This window comes from Cydia fagiglandana, chromosome 12 (assembly GCF_963556715.1).
Source record: "Cydia fagiglandana chromosome 12, ilCydFagi1.1, whole genome shotgun sequence".
Lineage (NCBI taxonomy): Eukaryota > Metazoa > Arthropoda > Insecta > Lepidoptera > Tortricidae > Cydia > Cydia fagiglandana.
This window is the reverse complement of record NC_085943.1, coordinates 18,723,682-18,742,970: the sequence shown is the minus strand read 5'-3', so window position 1 is coordinate 18,742,970 and position 19,289 is coordinate 18,723,682. Positions and strand designations below refer to the sequence as shown.

Genomic DNA, 19,289 nt, shown 5'->3' with positions numbered 1-19,289 from the left:
ATTCCCTCAATGAGGTAACAGCAACACTGTAACTGACAGTTAACGACGCTCTTAAACGCGGCAGTAAACGAACAGTCGAACAATAGCGAATTTGCGACGCGGGCCAATGTCGACGACTACATTAATCTGCTGTTATGGACGTGGTGATACGTGGAACCTGGGTAAATGAGACCTTCGGAGTCATACTTCTTAAAGTGTCATTCTATGGAACTTGCTAACTATGTAAACAAAAGTCACTAGTAAATTCATAATTCTTTGACAATTTCAATATGGCGGTTTGTCTACATAGTTGGCAAATTCCATAGAATGACACTTTAGGAAGTTATTCCGTTTTAACGATTTGTAGGGCACACTTAGATATTCAACGGCAACAAGGACCACAGGTAAAATGATCTTTCTGTATATATTTTTTTCCATTACAGAACAATTTAGGACTTTAAAGAGGCGATGAGGTTTGAGTTTGAGTCACAGAATAACTAATAGTACTTTTGAGTCGTGTATTTGTTTTTATCTTGACCGTTAAAGAGTTAAAAATATTTAAAATTGCATATGTAGAATCTAGCCAGATTAACATCTTCTTGTTATGGTGTGCCGCTTTTATTTTAGTTGTTAGTTACATTAGGTTTCAAGCAACAAATAATAAAGTTGTTAAACAACTACGTATAGGTACGTACGTATCGTATGTTTTGACTCAATACATTAAGGACCATCATGATAGGTACTTTTACCTAAAAGTTAATCAACTTGGCTATTGCGCCTGATTAATTTCATGAAAAATTGTTGTAAATTGACATTCATTACGTCACGAACAGACTAGTATCTGGCAACTCGTTGCAATTACAAAGCTTATGTGACTTATGTCATTCATCCAGGGGGGGTCCCATTTAAGCAGGTTTCACTGTGCAAGCAGTTATGGCAATTTGAATTCATTATGCGATAGTTCTAAGTGCGTGATAATGTTGTCTTATATAGGTTATTATGTAAATACCAAATACCAATACAGCTATGATTATGTGTCGTAAAGTTTTGGTAGGTACTTACTTTCGCGACTTGAGTTGGTACCAGTACTGCTGAAACTAAGTGTACCTACTAAAGTGCTGACTTAAGATTTATGTTTTCATAAGACCGGGTGCCTTTATGTACGTGATATATGTATATATTTTTGGGCCAAATTAGTCATGAGTACCATGAAATTTTGTGTAACTAATATATACGGTATTTGATTCTCCATAGCCAAAAGTTAGCCATAATTATATCCTGTAGTTCTTTTAAAATGCAAATAAATGGTAAGCAACTGTATTTTTATGGTATAATAGGTATCCTAGTATTCGACATTGAATAGAGACAACGCGACATTTTATAAACCCACCTTCAATATAAGTGAGTAACTAGGCTCGTAATAAAATAGTTGTGAAACAATCATTATTTGCATTTTATTGTCACATTATAGAGACTATAGTATAGAGTATAAATAACTTAGTAATAAATCCTCATGTGTTACTTTCAGAATAACTTGAATTAAAACAGTATTATATCTGAGGTGATATAATTCTTAAATCGCATAAAGGTAGAGTACCTAATAAAATAACTGAACAATAATAAAAGCGTGCATGATTCTGCAGCGCCATCTTACAATTTTGAAATCTTGCGATGTCGTTCATTATATGACAGTCTCATGACTCTCATGACTGGAAAAATGTTACGGGAGTTGAAAAAGTGGCTTGAAAAGATTCGTGTAGATAGTTACTTACACTGCAGTGTACGTCTTTTTTTATCGAACTTGGCCGTACACGCTGCCGTGTTTTTTGATATTACCTAATTAATTTCACTTCTGTCGGCACTCCCGGAGTGCAACCCGTTGTTTTTTTTTGTATTCAGTAGGTAAGGTCGAATAGAATCGATCGAGGAATCTTATTAAGTGATTGTAAATTACAATTCTCTCAACACAATTTCCTGACAAAAATCTACTCCCAAAAATGTAGGTTAAAACACTAAACAAATAATACGAGTTGTTAACACATTTGGCACTTGATAAAACCAAACTTATTACTCATGTGATCAAACAATAACTTTTAATACCTAGCAGCAATGGTGATGAGACAATGAAAATAAAACCGTGCCGGCTCATATCTAGGTTTGTGATACTTTAATTTGGGACGTAAAAACATAGCACTAATAATCGTTTTTGATTACTTACCTATTTGTTAATTACCCTTATTGGACTATGTTGATATCCCAGAATATACCTAAAAATCTATACATTTTGTCTAAAAATGCAATTTTATTAGTTTCAATTAGGTACTTTTATTTTTATATTTATTTACATGAATGAATAGTAACTTCATTAGCTCTACTATGAGTTCCGTCAAGTTCCGTGAATGACAGTCGATAGTGAGAAAGTTAAGGAAAATGTATGGAGTAATTGTACAGAGCCTCTACCGGTCACCTAAAGAACTAAAAATTTCAATTGGTACCATGAGTTATAAACGTTTTTACGCGAGTTTTCCATACTTGCCTAACTTCACACCTAAAACGCTCTCTTTCTAATTATATAATGAAAACTGAGCCAGAATTTTTCTGCGTAAATACTTTACGCGAGTAAACGTGACAGATGTTATCGAAAAATACGTGCGTTTCCAACGTGACATTTCTGTCAACTTGTAAACACAACAAATACGCAGATTTTTCACGAGTATTCATGCAATTTTCAACGTAATATGTATAAATTTATAACAGTACGTGAACTTCAAGCAAAACTTTAAGGGGTAATTCAATTAATAGCTCGATAAAAGGCTGATTTAGTACAAAGGTAATGAGATATACTTGACATCATATTTTCCTGTTTCTACTGCTACATTTGCGAAGATCACATTGCTTACGAGCAGTTTTTGGTTTTAGGCAAGAACCAACATTTCCATGAAAATCCGGATGGCATCATGTATGCATGCGTATGTATGTATGCAATAAGAATTAAGGCTCATTACAAGGAGCGGTACGATATGCTGCTGCTTTTGTTGCTGGGTGCACACTGCACATAACACATATAAGAATACCGCAAGACCTATTATAATATGTACGCAAGAATTCCTACGTATTTTATTAAGTATTATCATCTTACATAAAATAAAACATACAAATGTTCTGTGAGTTTATTTATTGTTCTTTAATAAGTATAGTTTATTTTCCGATGTTCAAATTCTTGTGTTTGATACCTAGGTAATCGTTTTTCATGTCAATTTGGTAACAGGAAATATAAAACTTTCTTCAAAAACTTTTCGTGGTGGTTTAGAATCTGAAAATTTAAATAAGGTTTAAACACATTTATTGCCAAAAACCCGCTGCGTGGGTTCATTTTGTATTGGAAATGGGGCGCTTGGCACTGAAATATACTCGAGATCATTTACTATAAAATTAAGATCGCTATTAAGGTCAGGGTCTGTGCGGAAAGAGAAGAGTCGTAGGTATAATGTATGGGCTCCCCTACATTTCACAACTCTTCTCTTTCCGCACACTCTATTTGATAATGGTACTTAGCAGGAGACGGCCGTTGTTATGATGCGGACTGAAGCGGACCGTAATATAATATATACCTATTTTAGTATTTTAAGATTTCTTCTCATGTGTGTACTATTTTCATCATAGGTAATAAATATGTAGCCAAAAGTAGCCTGTATAATCGCGCCATATATTTTGCTTCCTATTTTTTAACACGCAAAGTTATAATTTTAACTCGTTAATTAATGATGTTTACGTAATTATCATATTTTGCAATTTTTTTCTTGAATACAATATATTTTATTTTATACATTGTTTACTAATATTGATGTGTTTATTATTTTCGTAACTATGGCAACGTCAAATCTTTAAAAAAATTAGAATGAAGGTTGAGTCAGTAACAAAGTGACAAAATTGGTCTTAGAGCATTTAATAACTGGAGTGGTCATTGAGTGCTTACTGTGATTAGGGTTCCAAGCAGGAAAAAAAAGCTTGTTTTAACACCAAATAATGTTTCTTAATCTCAAGCAAGACTACATAGTAATGGCGTCTCATACAAGAAGAAAGAACAACTACATTTGTTTTATATTGACAACCGAATAAATCAAATATCATAGGGCCCGATTCGGTTTTTGAAATAGATATCTATTAGATATCTTTTAGACATCACCATCAAGATACTCGTAGGATAACGATATGTTTAAGATCTAACCTGTCAAATTTGACATTGGCGTGATTCTGGAGATACTCTTGAACGACTTCCTCGGGATTTGACTTAGAGATCCAATTCACATCTAATAGATATCTTACGCTATCTAACGTAAAAGTGACATTGGTTGCCCGAATTGCGCTGCAAAAGATAACTAGTTGATATCTAAACTATAACGTATCTAGAATGGATCTAGTACGTGTCGTCTCTTGTGAATATCTTGAAGTTCGAATACGGCAGATACCTAGTCTATATTCTTTATTTTTTTTGTTGACAATATTACTCACCCCTGTGCCGAAAAACTTGCACAATTGTGCAAACTTTTGTATGGACTGACATGGCTATTTGTACGTTACGTACAAATCATGTAGAAATAGCAATACATTTGACGTCCCCGCGTTTTGTAAAGAAAATGACAGCGATGACATCTCCTTTCTAAATGCTCTAAGTGGCGGGTAGAGGTAAAGGAATACAATCTCCATGTAATTAATTAATGAAAAAGTCTCCGTCAAAAACCTTAAGAGGGAAGTATACTATAGTAGTACCAATAAAAGTCTGCAGCGGATTTGATAGCCCACGCAGCTTAAGTGTTATTAATTTCATAGAAGTTTGACGTTTAAAATGACACTTGCACTGCGTGGGCTATCAAAATCGCTGCAGACTTTTTACGGTCTGACTATACGTCGTAATCGTCCATACAAAAAGAGAAAACGTTTTTCCACTTCTAAATACGAGAAACTTCCATTCTCCATGATTTTTAGTATGGTATTGATACAATGAAAAACTAGGTTTATGGGTTTTCTTTTTTCGCTACTCTGGAGAGATTTAGTAAAATTATAATAGCTGACAGCGTGCCCAGTTTTTGCAAATATTCTCCCATAAAGGAGTTTTCTCATAAAGTCATAAAGGATTCTCCTTACCTCTACCCTCCATATTCACGGCTACCATCAGTATATGTAACATTACTTTCTGTGCATCTCACTTGCACTAATATGCGAGAGCGAGATGCATAGATAGTAAATTACGTAGACGTGAGAAAATGTGTCAATTTTCTTATTTAGTTCTTTAAGTGAGTCCTAGAGGCGCTGTATAAAACTCCGATATAACTCTTGCTCTGTTTTTTAGTATACTTAGAAAGGGACAGCATCGTTTGGAGTGGAGTGAAGTTAGGTACATAAGACCGTAAAGAAACGTAAAACGTGACACACGGCACGTTTATTCACCGAGTGTAAGTGAAAAATACTCTGCCAACTGATAGTAGAGCTATATCTCACACCAGTTACCTAGTTGATTTATGGGAACGTATTTTGATCTATTTAATATTTAAGAGCCTCATAAATATAATTCAAGATGCGGGTGGCCCGATGGCATTGATGTGATTTCGAAACATATCAGATTTAGGATCCATCAAAAGTTAGGCACCGCAATCATAATATGTCCCGACCACCGGAGAGATCAGACCAAATTAAATAGGTGTAGTGTATGTAAAGACATAATTATTGTAAGCTTGGATGCAGGGTAGCGCTGAACGCTGAATGGCGGCAAAAATGTACACAGGATTTTGTGCGGGTTTTGCATAAAGCTTCGCCAAAACTTTCAATGCGGCTTTACAGCCTATGAGTTCGAATGACAAATTATGTATACCTATATCAAAGGGTAAATAAAATGGGCAATTACTTTACTATGCCTACTCATTATTTTAGATAAATAGAAATATATGAGATTATGAGATAGATGAGATTTATATAAAAAACGCCCGCCGGATCGAGCCAAGGTTCTTATTCAATTTTATTAGATAATATTTAGAAAAGTTGATAATAAGGAATAAGTACTATACCAGTTAGGGCCGTTAGGGGGGTATTAAAAGGGTTGAAGTTTTATTTCGGTTACTTATGGTAAGTTTAAATAAATCTGTAGACATATAGATCTATAGTTGGAACTATTTGTCTATTCATTGGTTTGGTCACCACATTTAGGCACCAATACCGAGTAAGGAGAAAAACATCGCTCACACAAATTGGTATTCGAACCTGGAACCTAGTGGTTCCAGGCTGAGGTATGAGGCTAGTGCCTCATATCATATATGGACTATTTACCTAACTAGGTTATAATTACACGTCTCAAATGTTGTAGGTATTTATACTTATTTATGGAATCATAATGTAATGACAGCAATTGAATGTTTACTTGTTCCCGGACCACATCTGAAATTAGCAGCGGACGCGATATGTCACGATTGCGCAAATCATAGCCTTCGTACTGTTCCTACTTTGATAACCACTGTATGGAGTGTTAACCCTGGCCCTATTACTGAGGATGTGACCATTATTTGTAACAATTTAAGTTACAATATGTTTGAGCTTTTGGTTAAAACGTGTCATTTTTTGGACAAATATCCAGGATGTATGTACAAACATCTCCTTTAAGTTTACAGGAATATACGGCCCCAGATTGGATAAAGTACCTACCAAACTAGTAAGGGGTTAAAGGTAACTCAAGTAGAAGATAAAGTTTTGCAGAATTTTTGAATGATTGGTATATTAATATTAAATAATTTAAGATGCAAATTTACACCAAAATAGGAGCATCACGGCGTCGCTTAAATAATCTGGTTACAGGCGTCAGGTGTAACTTTTTTTCACACATTACGTAATACAATACCTATTACAAATCAAGACAAAAGGCGGCAAACCCGGGATCCGTTCGAAAATGCAACTTAATCCTGTTGGAATTGATCACAAATTACCATGCCACTGGATTCCTCTGTGGAGCGCACCCAGAGCAGAGTTCGAGATTTTAAAAGTTAGGAGAACGACCGGATACGGCACGATAAGTTGAAAGACGCGGCGAGGGAACTACGAGCACTGCGCTCGGTGGCTCGGTCCCGACTGGCGGCTGAAATCGCGAGCTTATCAAAGGAATGGACAAGCTAAACACCAGGGGTGGTGTTCCAATCTGTTTAAAGAGTTCATAGCGCGGGGCAACCAATATTAAGCTCTCCAATCACGCTTAGTTCTAACGGATCACAATTACACTAGTTGGCTTGAGAAAAAATCGCCTACACTGTGTAAGCAATGGAAACATGGAGACCCGTTGGCCCTACCACTTAGATGGATGCTCTTCCGTTACATTACTAGTAGATTCTTTACCTCCGTTTATTGGCGTTTAGCGCCTGCAATAGTTCTGTTTCCGAATATGGCTGACTAATTTGGTGATTTTGAAGTGTAGGCGTTGTTTAACCGATTTGCATCGTAACTACTGGTCTAATCGCTTTTAACCATGTTGGATGGGAGGGGTGGGGAACATAAATTATTGTTATTTAGATGCCGAGGCCTAACTTATTTGTACAGAACGGATTGCTTAAATCTTTATGTTTATAGGTTATATATCAATCTAAACGAGATTATAGAGCTTCTGATCTTAATATCATATAGGTACTTATTAGCACGATTTCATACGCCCATGTCAGGTTGAGTCGCTCAACAGATCTCGCTGGAGCGCAAACTCAGTAGGAGTATTCGAGTGTATTAAATTCAAGTGTGATGCGGAAGGGTCCTAGATTAGGTATCCCCAGGCTACCTTCCACACAATTCGATCGCTCTATTGCTCCAGAAATATTGGGCGCTATATTTCTGCGGAGCTGGAGGAGGCCGCGCTGGACCGCGAAGTATGGAAATCCCTTCTGAGAGCCCTATGTCCCTGATGAGGGATAACAGGATATCATCATCATCATATTTCTGGAGCTTTGTCAGGTCATGATAAAAAAAAGAAAAGGACTCGGTACCAATTATGTATGAGCTTAAGAACATTTGTATTCACAAAACTACTGCACATCTATTTGTGGGTATGCAACCCGCAACTGTAGCCATGGAACGACCTTCGAAACATTCTTCAACCATTCGAAACCGCATGCGTCAGAGATGATTGTCTTACTTCGGAAATGTGTTTTCAGCGCTTTATGGCAAAGATTAAGCGAGGTATTTTGAGATATATGGCTGGATCAACTTTATTGCCCACAAGTATTCGCAATTTAGCGAGTTAAAATATTTATGGCGTGAGCGCGCGATCGTAGATAGAGTTAGAGCAAGAAAAGTCTACAACGATTTTGCAGAGTTTTTTCCGCAGTGCAAGTGTTATTTATCCGTCATAATTTCATAGAAGTTGACGTTTAAAATAACACTTGTACTGCGTGTGCTATCAAAGTCTTTGCAGACTTTTCTTGGTCTGACTCTACCTGTTGATAGAAAACGCCAATAGAAACTTAAATAATACGTACTTTTAATTTTAGTAGTCAGTGGAGCGCCCTACTGTCACACGTGTGTGTGTCACAGTTCCATACTATATACGCTAATTCTGGGGCGCTCCACGGGTTAATAGTTACGTGCCTTTTCGTATCATCCCGATACAATTTTCTCCTTTCCGTTTCGCGTTTGTCGAACTACGACTGTCATATTAGCTAGGCCCCCTGTATAGTATTGGCCAGAAAGTTGTATTTACCTTGTTTTAATTACAATTCTCAGGCAATTTGTTCCCTGTATGAATGAATTGGTAAACTAGTAGTGTGGCTATACTGGCTAGTAGAATGTGCCGTGACTGTACACTGTACAACTCCGTACACGTTTTAGATAGAGATTTATTTAAGGTTTATCCTCTCATGCCTATAAAATGAAGTTTTATTTTCTTGGTGTCCATCGGAAACCTTAGCAGTGACCGAGTGTAATATTATGTCGTGTCTACGTGAATTGTTCTACAAGTGTGCACCCATTGGCCCACATTTGGTGTCGACCGTGTAGACTCAGATGTCTGAATGTTGCTATGCGAGTAATATACAGCCATATGAGAATAGGATGCCGTCGTCGATAGATTTGCTACTGGTTAAGACAGTTGAGTACTGGATACTATAACTCGTTCTCTTGTAACAACATTCAGCCTTAATAGTAATGGCTTGCCATCTAGATAACTTATCACGGTTCCACAAGAATGCCTTTGGTACATTTGACACAGCAGCTGAGTTATTGATGCAGTGTCTTCCCCTTTGGCATACTTATAATCGTTGTTGTACTTATGGACTCAGCTGCATTTCCACTTTGAAACGTGTCGTATCATCTTCTATTTATTCTTTCGGTGCCTTGCGGTAAATTAGACACAGTTTGCTCCCTGGAGATATCTACGGAAAGTGTTCTTCAAGCGTGCATCCATTAGTCCATGCTTGGTTTCGGCTGTTAGGATTGCCAAAACTCAAGCCATTATCTTATTTGTGGTCGTGCACGCGAAGGGACGGCAAGTTGTGTCAACCATAATAATTGCTCGTAGCAATGCTGAGCCGAACGGAGCCGAGTTTGCACGAAGGGAGGAGTTTCGCACCCCTGACATTATTTAAGTTTGGCGTTTTCTATCAACAATTGGCATGTTTCGGTGTTGATCGTATGTCTCATGGACGCACGCGCACCTGCGCATTGTCTGTGGCCTCCGCGTATTGTGCGAGGAAGGACATTCACCTTTCAGTTAATTTCCTGTAAACACTCACTTTTACCCTGCGATCCCTGACATGCACTAGACTTGGATACACAGTTGGTTCGTGGTGTATGTCAAGTACATATTGATTTGAAGTTATGGCATGGTCTGTTAAATATTTGACTGATGAAGTAAAGAAAGATTCTTAGTTCTGAAGATTTTTTTTACAGAAAACCTAGCAACTACATAGCGTTTCCCTGCGTTTCCTTAATTCCGTTCCGTCTCAGTCGGTGTAATGATGTTATATATGTTACACCATAAATCGTCTGCAATGGACGCAAAGGCCAATGTATTTTTCTTATTTACTTACTCGTAATGCTTGTTAATTATAAGATGAAATAATGTTATGAAATGATGTGTCCCGCCGAGTTTGTTTCCGGTCCCATATTGGGATACCCTCCTCCAATTGAGGGGGGATTTAAATCTTCTAGAGGTGTAGGGTTGAAGCCAGTATAGCTTTATTTAACGTTCATAAGCGCATTGTAATATGCCTACTTGAATAAACTATTTTTTATCTTCTTTATCTTATGATGAGTGACTACAAGACTATATAGGTATAAATTCATGATTACCTACTGGTGTTCTGTCCATTTCATATGAGTTATTTTTTATTAATGACACACTCAACATATTTCATAGTTCGCCGATGACGCTCGATTGCGAATCGATGGCCATTGTAAAAAAAAACATTAATCATTTTCGAGTTGGAAAGATCAAGCTTTACCCCGGAATTAATAATCTGTAACCAATAGGCGCGTTTTGATGAAATTGCAATAAAAAAAAAATTCCATTCAAATAACTGCTTCCAACTTTGATCTACTCACGTCAAGTAAAGTTATCCTGATGGTGAATTTGCATGAGTAAATAAACATGTCACAGATCCTTCTCATTAATTCCGTTTGCGACGCTGGCTAGCACTCATGACCACCATTTACTTGCGTATGTAAATGTCAAAACAGCAAATTTTCGAAAGCATAATTCTTCCTTTCTCAATGTTACTTGTTCGTAACTTTGTAGCAAGTTTAATATCACTGACGATAGATTTATATAGAGTACCTATTTTCTTGCCTGCGTTCACCACGCCGACATTTGTGCAGTGACATAATTATGTCGAGTGACAATTGTCAAGTAACAATTTTGTAAACTGTTTTTATATACCTAAGTGCTTATAGACATGAACATGACAGGCATTATGTTACAAGTGTCCATCTTTCGGTGGTGGCCGCGGGTGGATATGACGTCCGACTTTCAATCCGGAGGTCGTGGGTTCAAATCCTGGCTCGTACCAATGAGTATTTCGGAACTTTATATACGGACTAGAAGAATACAACCTAAGTTTTAATGTTCTAACTTGTCGTTACCAGTAAACGGTAAGGTTTCCTAGTTCAAAACGCTCGTGCTGCAATAAGGAAAATATAGGCATTTTTGAATTTTCCTGATGAACTTCCATTTAGGTCATTCAGCCTCTTTATCAATCGCAATGTTCTTATCTTATTCTGAATTTGTCTCCCTTGTGTTGACTAAGGCTCACCGGCTATTTACCTAAACATGTTCACGCAATTGTGTTACCTAATGTATGAGTGTAACTCGCGTATTTGCAGGAGCGCGCAGGGGAGAGGGTTAGGCACTAGTTTTTTTGATTTTTACACACTTTTATTGCTGCACTGCACTATAGGTGTCTCTTTGTAAGTATAGTGCTAAAAATTTTGAACTTAAATTTGAACCACTTTCGGGTGTCTGATTGAGCTGAAATTTCGCATACTTCTATAATATGCTAACATGGAGCTGATCTGATGGTGCAGTCGGAAGGTAGCCAAAGGAACTTTTCGATGAAAAAACATACACACATCGAGTTTAGGCTCAATTGAAAGGTCTTGTGATTGAGTACTTGATAGACATGCAAAGGCGAGAAAGTACAGTCGGCAATAAAAGTGCGTATCAAAAAATATTTTTGACGGTTACTTGTGCATAATATACTATTTAAGACACAATTCGTTGACATTGTCAACGATGGTATACATAGAGATGTATATGTTTTCCCTATACGTAGTATAGGAACATCCATAGTGTCAATCTAAATTTCAGCAGCCAAAGACCGCCATCTCCTATAAGCTTTCTCCAACTTTAGCTGTACTGTCAATTGGTCTCCGTATCCTAATTATTTTCGGTGTCAAAACCAGCTTTTTGTCACTTAATTCGCGCCAGAGCACCTATTTACACTCCGTAAAAGTATGTGCAGTACAAATTGGGTCGAGCTCGGAGGCTGTGACAAACACCGATTAGATACGCTGCTCAAACAACCGCGCTCGCCTACTGCATGTTGTTATATTAATTATATCGGGCAGGTGATCAAATTCAGAATATAATAGCACGTATAAGTGCTTAAGCGCCTCTATTTATCGCGGTGTAGGGATCGACTATCGGAGAAAGCTTTTAAAGCAAACGTTCGATAACGGTATTAGCGGTAGAAAAAAAGCACTAAAAATACATAATATAACAAATAATTAAGAATTTTACCTTCGAAGAGTTAAGCTTCAGTTCGCCGGATTATGAGCGGGTTTCCTGAAATAAGAAAATTTTAAAAATAAAAACCCGACTAATAAGTACTAAACTTCATAGCGGCAGGGAAATACCTCAGAAAATTTTCACCGTTAAACAAAAGCCGAGCGCGAAAGATGATAACAAATAAAAGTGTATAACCGTAAAAAATGTATAAAATGGCCATTGCCGTACGTACCTGTAGATCTCAGGACAGGACTGGCCTTACGGGCAATAAAAATGGGGCATAAATGGGGCCAGTACAGCGGTGTGACACCGCTACAACGCGATTGGTTGATGAGTTCGCATCACGCACGCGATTGGTTGATAAATTCGCATCACACGCGCGATTGGTCGCAACTAAATGCGTTAGGCTGCACGATTGGCTAAAATTCGTGAGTGACACCGCTGAACTAGTACAATTTTTATTGCCCGTAAGGCCAGTCCTTATATATAATACGTCAATAAAAATGGCCCATTCAAGAGCGGCCTAAAGTATGTTTGTGTATCGAACCAGAGAGCGTTCAGCTAGTCATCTGTTAAGATGAAAGACCTAAACAAACAAAGATTTCACTCATTAAAATCTTAAGATCACATCAGCATAGTAACCAAACGTTTCGCAATCTGGGGTACCGCAAGGTTCGCACCTAGGCCCCTTGCTGTTTCTGATCTTTATCAATAGTATCGTGAATTGTTGTTCATACTCGGAACCATACCTGTACGCAGATGACCTAAAAATAGTGCGGCCCATAAAAACTGATGTAGATAGGTTGCTTCTACAAAGCGATATCAACAGACTGCACAGCTGGTGCTTAGAAAATAAAATGGAACTAAACCCTAAAAAATGTTACCACATTAGCTACACACGTAACAAAAACACTATAGATTCAAAGTATAACATAAATGGAGAGCAGTTGCAAAAAGTAAATACCATACGTGATTTGGGTGTTATAATGGATAGTAAACTAACCTTCAACGCTCACTATGATAGTATCATAATGAAATCGTCTCGAATGTTAGGATTTTTGATAAGAAACTCTATACATTTTAAGCACGTTCGTACCAGAAAGATACTTTATTTTGCCCTGGTGAGAAGCGTTCTAGAGTACTGCTCACAGATATGGTCACCCATCTACGAAGTCCATAAGAACCGCATAGAAAAAATACAAAGACGCTTTTTGACTCATTTAGGGTTTGTATCGCGTAATGGACATAAACTACGGTCGTACCAACAGCGTCTTAAGTTCTTCAATGTTTCAACGCTAAATAGTAGGAGAAAAATGCTTGATCTAACGTTTTTTTACAAACTAATAAACCATAAAGGAGTGGATTGTCCAGAACTGCTTGCAAAGGTTAACCTTGCCGTTCCTTCGAGATTGCCGCGCCCTGGTGTTTACAAGCTGTTCAAAGATAGGTTGAGAAAATCAAACTTGGGGCGCAACTTGTCACTAACCCCTCTAAGCTACTTTACTTACTTACTTACCTAACCGTAAAATAAACACCCCCTGTAGATTTATCTCTAAAATATGGCCATGTGATCGTCTAGCTAGTAGTTAGGACCCCTCGAAGCGAACCGCGGTAACCTCAAATTCTTTAATGAGTATCAACTAAATTTTGGACTCTGATTTTATTTATATTTACCTAGATTTTATGAACAGAAATTTATGGTAATAAATTTATTATGAAAATAAGAAATAATTTAAAGAAAGTCGAGTTATAGAAATGGAATAATTCAATAAAATTTATTAGCGTAATGTAAATGTAGTTGTAGAATTACTATAATGTATTTAAGTATTGCAGCATATATGATGACATAAATATAAAAAATTGTTGTTGATAAAATCCTGCTACGCCTATTAAGATCCCGGGATAACATAGAAGTAGCACTCCTGAGATAAGCTCATTTACACCCTAGAATTTCAAGAATAATTACAGTTAACTATCAACTTCTAAACGAAGCGTGATTTACTCACACGTGCTACTTCGTATGCCCGATGCAGGTCTGGGAACTCTTAGTCCGATTACAAGATCAATCGGAACACCTAACCTACCAGTTTAGCCAGAAGGGCTTTGACCAACACTTCGTAACTTAAGCGCACCTAGATGATGATGAAAAGAAGTGTCAAAGTATCCATCAGTCATCAAAATTACTTATCTTTTTTATATTCAAAAGCTAGGGATGCTAATCCCTTTATCCCATTCCCCAGAACTGATAATCTAGACAGAATTCCTAGTTTTCTAGATGTATAAACAAAGTACCGAGTTTATTTGCTAACTATTAGCTTAATCTAGGCCGAAATTGAGTATTCACTCAATTATATCCTTTGTACTGCTCCTGCCTGACAAAGGTTCCCTAAAGCAAACCGTTCCTCAATCCCAGAATAGTCTGCGTTCCTAAATCCAGATGATGTTGTAAATACCTGATTGTATTACTCAGTACCTCGCTTCTACACCAGACAACCAGAAATAAAAATTAGAAATAAATTTTATAGAAACATTAATTCTTTCCCCATATAAATTAGGAAGATTTAGACAGTTGAACACTTTTACCTTTTATACACACATATTTTAGAATAAAGAAACCATATTTTTAGACCCTAAGGAGAAATATATATCAACCATATCAATTTTATAGACCACAACTAAAAAATAACCTTGACAGACAATAAAAAGTGTGTGATTCTACCCTATTCCTACCCTTTGTCCCTAATCTAGTACATTCAAAGCATAGTTCGTTCTTACCATCGACCCAATGCTTTGTAACATACGCAAGTGTAGTCCCTATGAGAAGCTGTAGAGTTCGGCAGGCGAAACCGATGAAGCAACCTACAGGCCAGTGTATTTGGTTCCCCCTCCTACGCCCGCGGGCATGGTGGTAGGAAGTAAACCGCCCTATTCCGTGTATATAAGTGTATCAGTACCCTAGCACACACACGCACCAATCACGTGGGAAACTCTGCCGCGACTAAGACTAAGTGTAAGATATCAATCACGACAGAAGCTTTTCCCCGCAACCAGCATTAGTATGAACCGGAGCACCGAAATATATAAATAAATTTAATAGGAGACCTAGTCTCAATTACTGCCGACTTCAGTGGGCAGGGATTACTCCCAATGACGCGCACGTGACGTCTCCACATCCATCTAAACAGCTGGACCTTGAGACTAGTGAGATAATTCATCTCTTATGTTGATATAAAAGAGATGCCAAGTCCTCTCAAACTTGGAGCAAAAGACTCCCAACCATCCAATCCTTTGGCACCGTTAGGCGGAGTGAATGATTAGCAGGACACACTGTCAGTCCAAACAATGATCTGGCTTTAAAATCGCAAAAATACCCCATAGAAAACACTAAAATAATTAAATTATTACAACATTAAACTTACTTATTTGAAAAGTGAAATTCCCTAAACACTGTCATCCATATTTAACGTTACAAGAAATTCTTCCCGTAAAATCAAACACAAACACAATTCCAAGCACCAGCCATGCAACGACATTGTCCCTGCATAACGTGACGGCACTTAGAACACACAATGTAGGAAACTTCACAATAAACTAAAATCCCAAACATGGCAGTAAAGAAACTCCACAATAGTCTATGCCTAGCGTTACGACGATATTGTCCCCGCAAAACCAAACACAGACACAAATTCTAAGTTTAAATTTACCAGGATAATTCCAAGTAAAAACAAACACATAGAAAAAGTAGCAGAGTAACTTCACTTACCAATATTACGTTACACCCGAAAACCAGAGTCACTGCTAGTCCGATGGTTGAAGAATGAATCAATCCCCCTACTCTCCGCACCGGCCTTTTATACCTTTTACTATGGCGACATAATGGCGACTTAGTGGCGACTGAACGGCGACATATTGGCGACAAAACGGCGACATATTGGCGACAAATCGGCGACAAAACGGCGACATAATAGCGACATATTGGCGACTTAATAGCGACATATTGGCGACTTAACAGCGACATATTGGCGACAAAACAGCGACAAATCGGCGACTTATTGGCGACTTAACAGCGACATATTGGCGACTTAACAGCGACATATTAGCGACAAAACAGCGACATTACCTAGAGAGACCTAATGGCGACATAACGGCGATACAATAGCGACATTAATCAAAACAAAGACATACTGGCGACATATTAGCGACATAACGGCGACTTAACAGCGACATTTGGGCGACATTTGGGCGACATAATAGCGACATAACGGCGACTTATTGGCGACAAATCAGCGACATATTGGCGACTTAATAGCGACATATTGGCGACTTAACAGCGACATATTGGCGACAAAACAGCGACAAATCGGCGACTTATTGGCGACATTACCTAGAGAGACCTAATGGCGACATAACGGCGATACAATAGCGACATTAATCAAAACAAAGACATACTGGCGACATATTAGCGACATAACGGCGACTTAACAGCGACATTTGGGCGACATAACGGCGACTTATCAGCGACATTTGGGCGACATAACGGCGACTTATCAGCGACATTTGGGCGACATAACGGCGACTTATCAGCGACATTTGGGCGACATAATAGCGACATTTGGGCGACATTTGGGCGACATAATAGCGATATAACGGCGACTTAACAGCGACATTTGGGCGACATAATAGCGACATAACGGCGACTTATTGGCGACATAATAGCGACATAACGGCGACTTATTGGCGACAAATCAGCGACATAATAGCGACTTATAAAGATATACATTATTCCAAAAGTACCAGGATACCAGAACTGCAGAAGAGGTCGTTGCCTCGGACAGGTAACAAGGTTTGATTCAAGAAGAAAGGTCTTAAGTTTCAGGTTGTTTTACTAAACCATATGTCCTAAATTTTAAGGTTCACTTTCGCTTACTTCAGATCAAAAATCACGTCCCTTTCTCTCACACAGTTTAGAGGTAGACACACATAGACATTAGCCGTGCATTTCGAGTAGTCCGTTTGAGTAGACTTTAATAAAAAGGGAACGTTCGAATACTCTCCGCGCGCGAATTTTTAAACATTATTTTACTTTGGTATTTTTTTTAGTTTGTTTATTTGTAAGTTAAAAAAAAAAACATGTGTAAGTAATAAACCATAGAATTACGTGCATCAAGTTTCAATCGTTAGAATATTAGATAGAATTATGAATGAAATATGCGTCTGAAGAGGACATCAGTACTAAATTGGTAATTTCTTTTTATTTCCCGTGTTTTGTAATGAAAAATGAGGCTTATACTAGGTAATAGGTATACGGCTAGTCACAAACTCGCCACTATCTAGGTTTTATCAAACTTACAACCATCTCCCGAACTCCTTGGAAGTTGATATACTTGGTAACAGCCTCATAGATTTTAAAAGAAAAGTGCTGAAGTATTTCAGCTCCCTGGACTCCGGGAGACGGTAATGTGCATGTTGTGTTATACTGCAACATTTAAATTTAATAAATTTACACTGTATTTCCATCTTCCTGCATGTTTTCCTCTTAATTTTGTCTCTGTTCTCAAAATAATGTCAATGTTATTGTTAATGATGTCCTATTTCGTCGCTTTTCTGTCGCAAAGTGCGAATGTATTCCAATTAATTAATTCTTCATTTATACATAATTCTCTTCTATTTAAAAAAAAATATATATTTGTTAAATTTTATTTATTAATAGCTTAAGTCTAAATGTCCTATGTACCTATATTGTATGTCCTAAGATACTGGAGCAAGCTGTGTTACCTATAATTGGACAAACGTCTACCTTTAATGTTATGTAAGCTACTGATTCTTTTTTCTTGATGTATTGTCTGTTGGTGATCCTAAATAAATAAAATAAAAAAAATAAAAAAATAAAAAAGACCGTGTTTTTTTCAAAACTTTTGGCTGCGCGAGTGCGACTGAATTTGGGCGCCAATGCAACTTAACATCAAAATCTATAAAAACCAAATCGACGCGGACTAAGTGCCAAAAATATGTACACACTAATGTACCTATGTGGGCAATTAGATTATACAAGACCGAATACATATTTTTGACATTTTGTCCATGTCGATGTCCATATTAAATACCTTGACTCTTGACTCTACACGGTACACACTGTAATGGAAAAATATTTAGATAACAAAATACTTCTATGAAGCCGGACGGGCGATTAAATCTGTGTCTCGAATAGTGTCGATGGACTGTCAAGTTGGCAGCGATTCCGTGTTGCCAGGGAGATAGGTCTGAATCCCTTCGAAACCAGTTCGATCGCCAACTAGTTCTTACCAAAATAATTATTATCATTCTCCATGAACGGGTAGGAATGTATAGATTGTCGAGTCTTCCTTTCCCTTTCTTAAAAATATCATACCGTGCTTGTCCAGCAGCGTTTACCACGCTCTGTTCTAATTTCCGTATTTAGAATTTCACGTCAGTTTTGTTAAATGCCTTGGGATTGTAACCCTGGCAACATCGAAGAGGAGGCACCGAGGGAGAATGATTCGGCCATTTTGGGACTTGGATTTTCTTCCCCGACCTAGCCGGGCTCGGCTTTATATTAAATAATTGGGACAACGTTCTCATCTTTGCCTGCCCTCAGGTGTACCTTGAGGTTAACCCGTTTCCCGAAAGGGCGAACCAGGAGCGTCCTGGGCACTTCGGAGTTGATATTCGATCACTCATAAACCCCGGCAAGACGATTTTCCTCCGACAGGTAAGGCGTCGTTCATATACTTTTGTCAGAAATTGTATGGCGTGCCATGCGGCCACATAAAAGTATCCCGCGTAGCGCTGAATTCTATACTGTAATATAACCCCAAAGGGTTACGCATGGAAACCCTTGTTCCTATGTGAAACGGACTCTCACGTGGCACGGACCACAGATTCTTGGCGTGACCTGAGCCAGTGGAACTAATCCCGTACCCGGAATTTTCCAGGAGGTGTCTACTAGGGGCGCGGCCTTTGGTAGGCCAGATTCTGTGCCAGTCGACCTGTGCAGCTGGCCCCGCCAGAGTCGGAGCTATTGGAACCTCCGGCCATCTGGTCGAGA

At 38.0% G+C, this 19,289-nt stretch overlaps 1 protein-coding gene across 1 annotated transcript in view; it reads right to left on the bottom strand.

The window, feature by feature from the left end:
• LOC134669699 (fibrillin-2-like) overlaps positions 1–7,168 on the bottom strand; it is a 125,572-nt gene extending 118,404 nt beyond the window's left edge. Inside the window, exon 1 of the mRNA XM_063527378.1 lies at positions 6,951–7,168. Within this exon, the coding sequence (XP_063383448.1) occupies positions 6,951–6,953 (3 nt within the window). The 5' untranslated portion in view covers positions 6,954–7,168. The remainder of the gene's footprint in view (positions 1–6,950) is intronic.
• Positions 7,169–19,289: the final 12,121 nt, after the last annotated feature.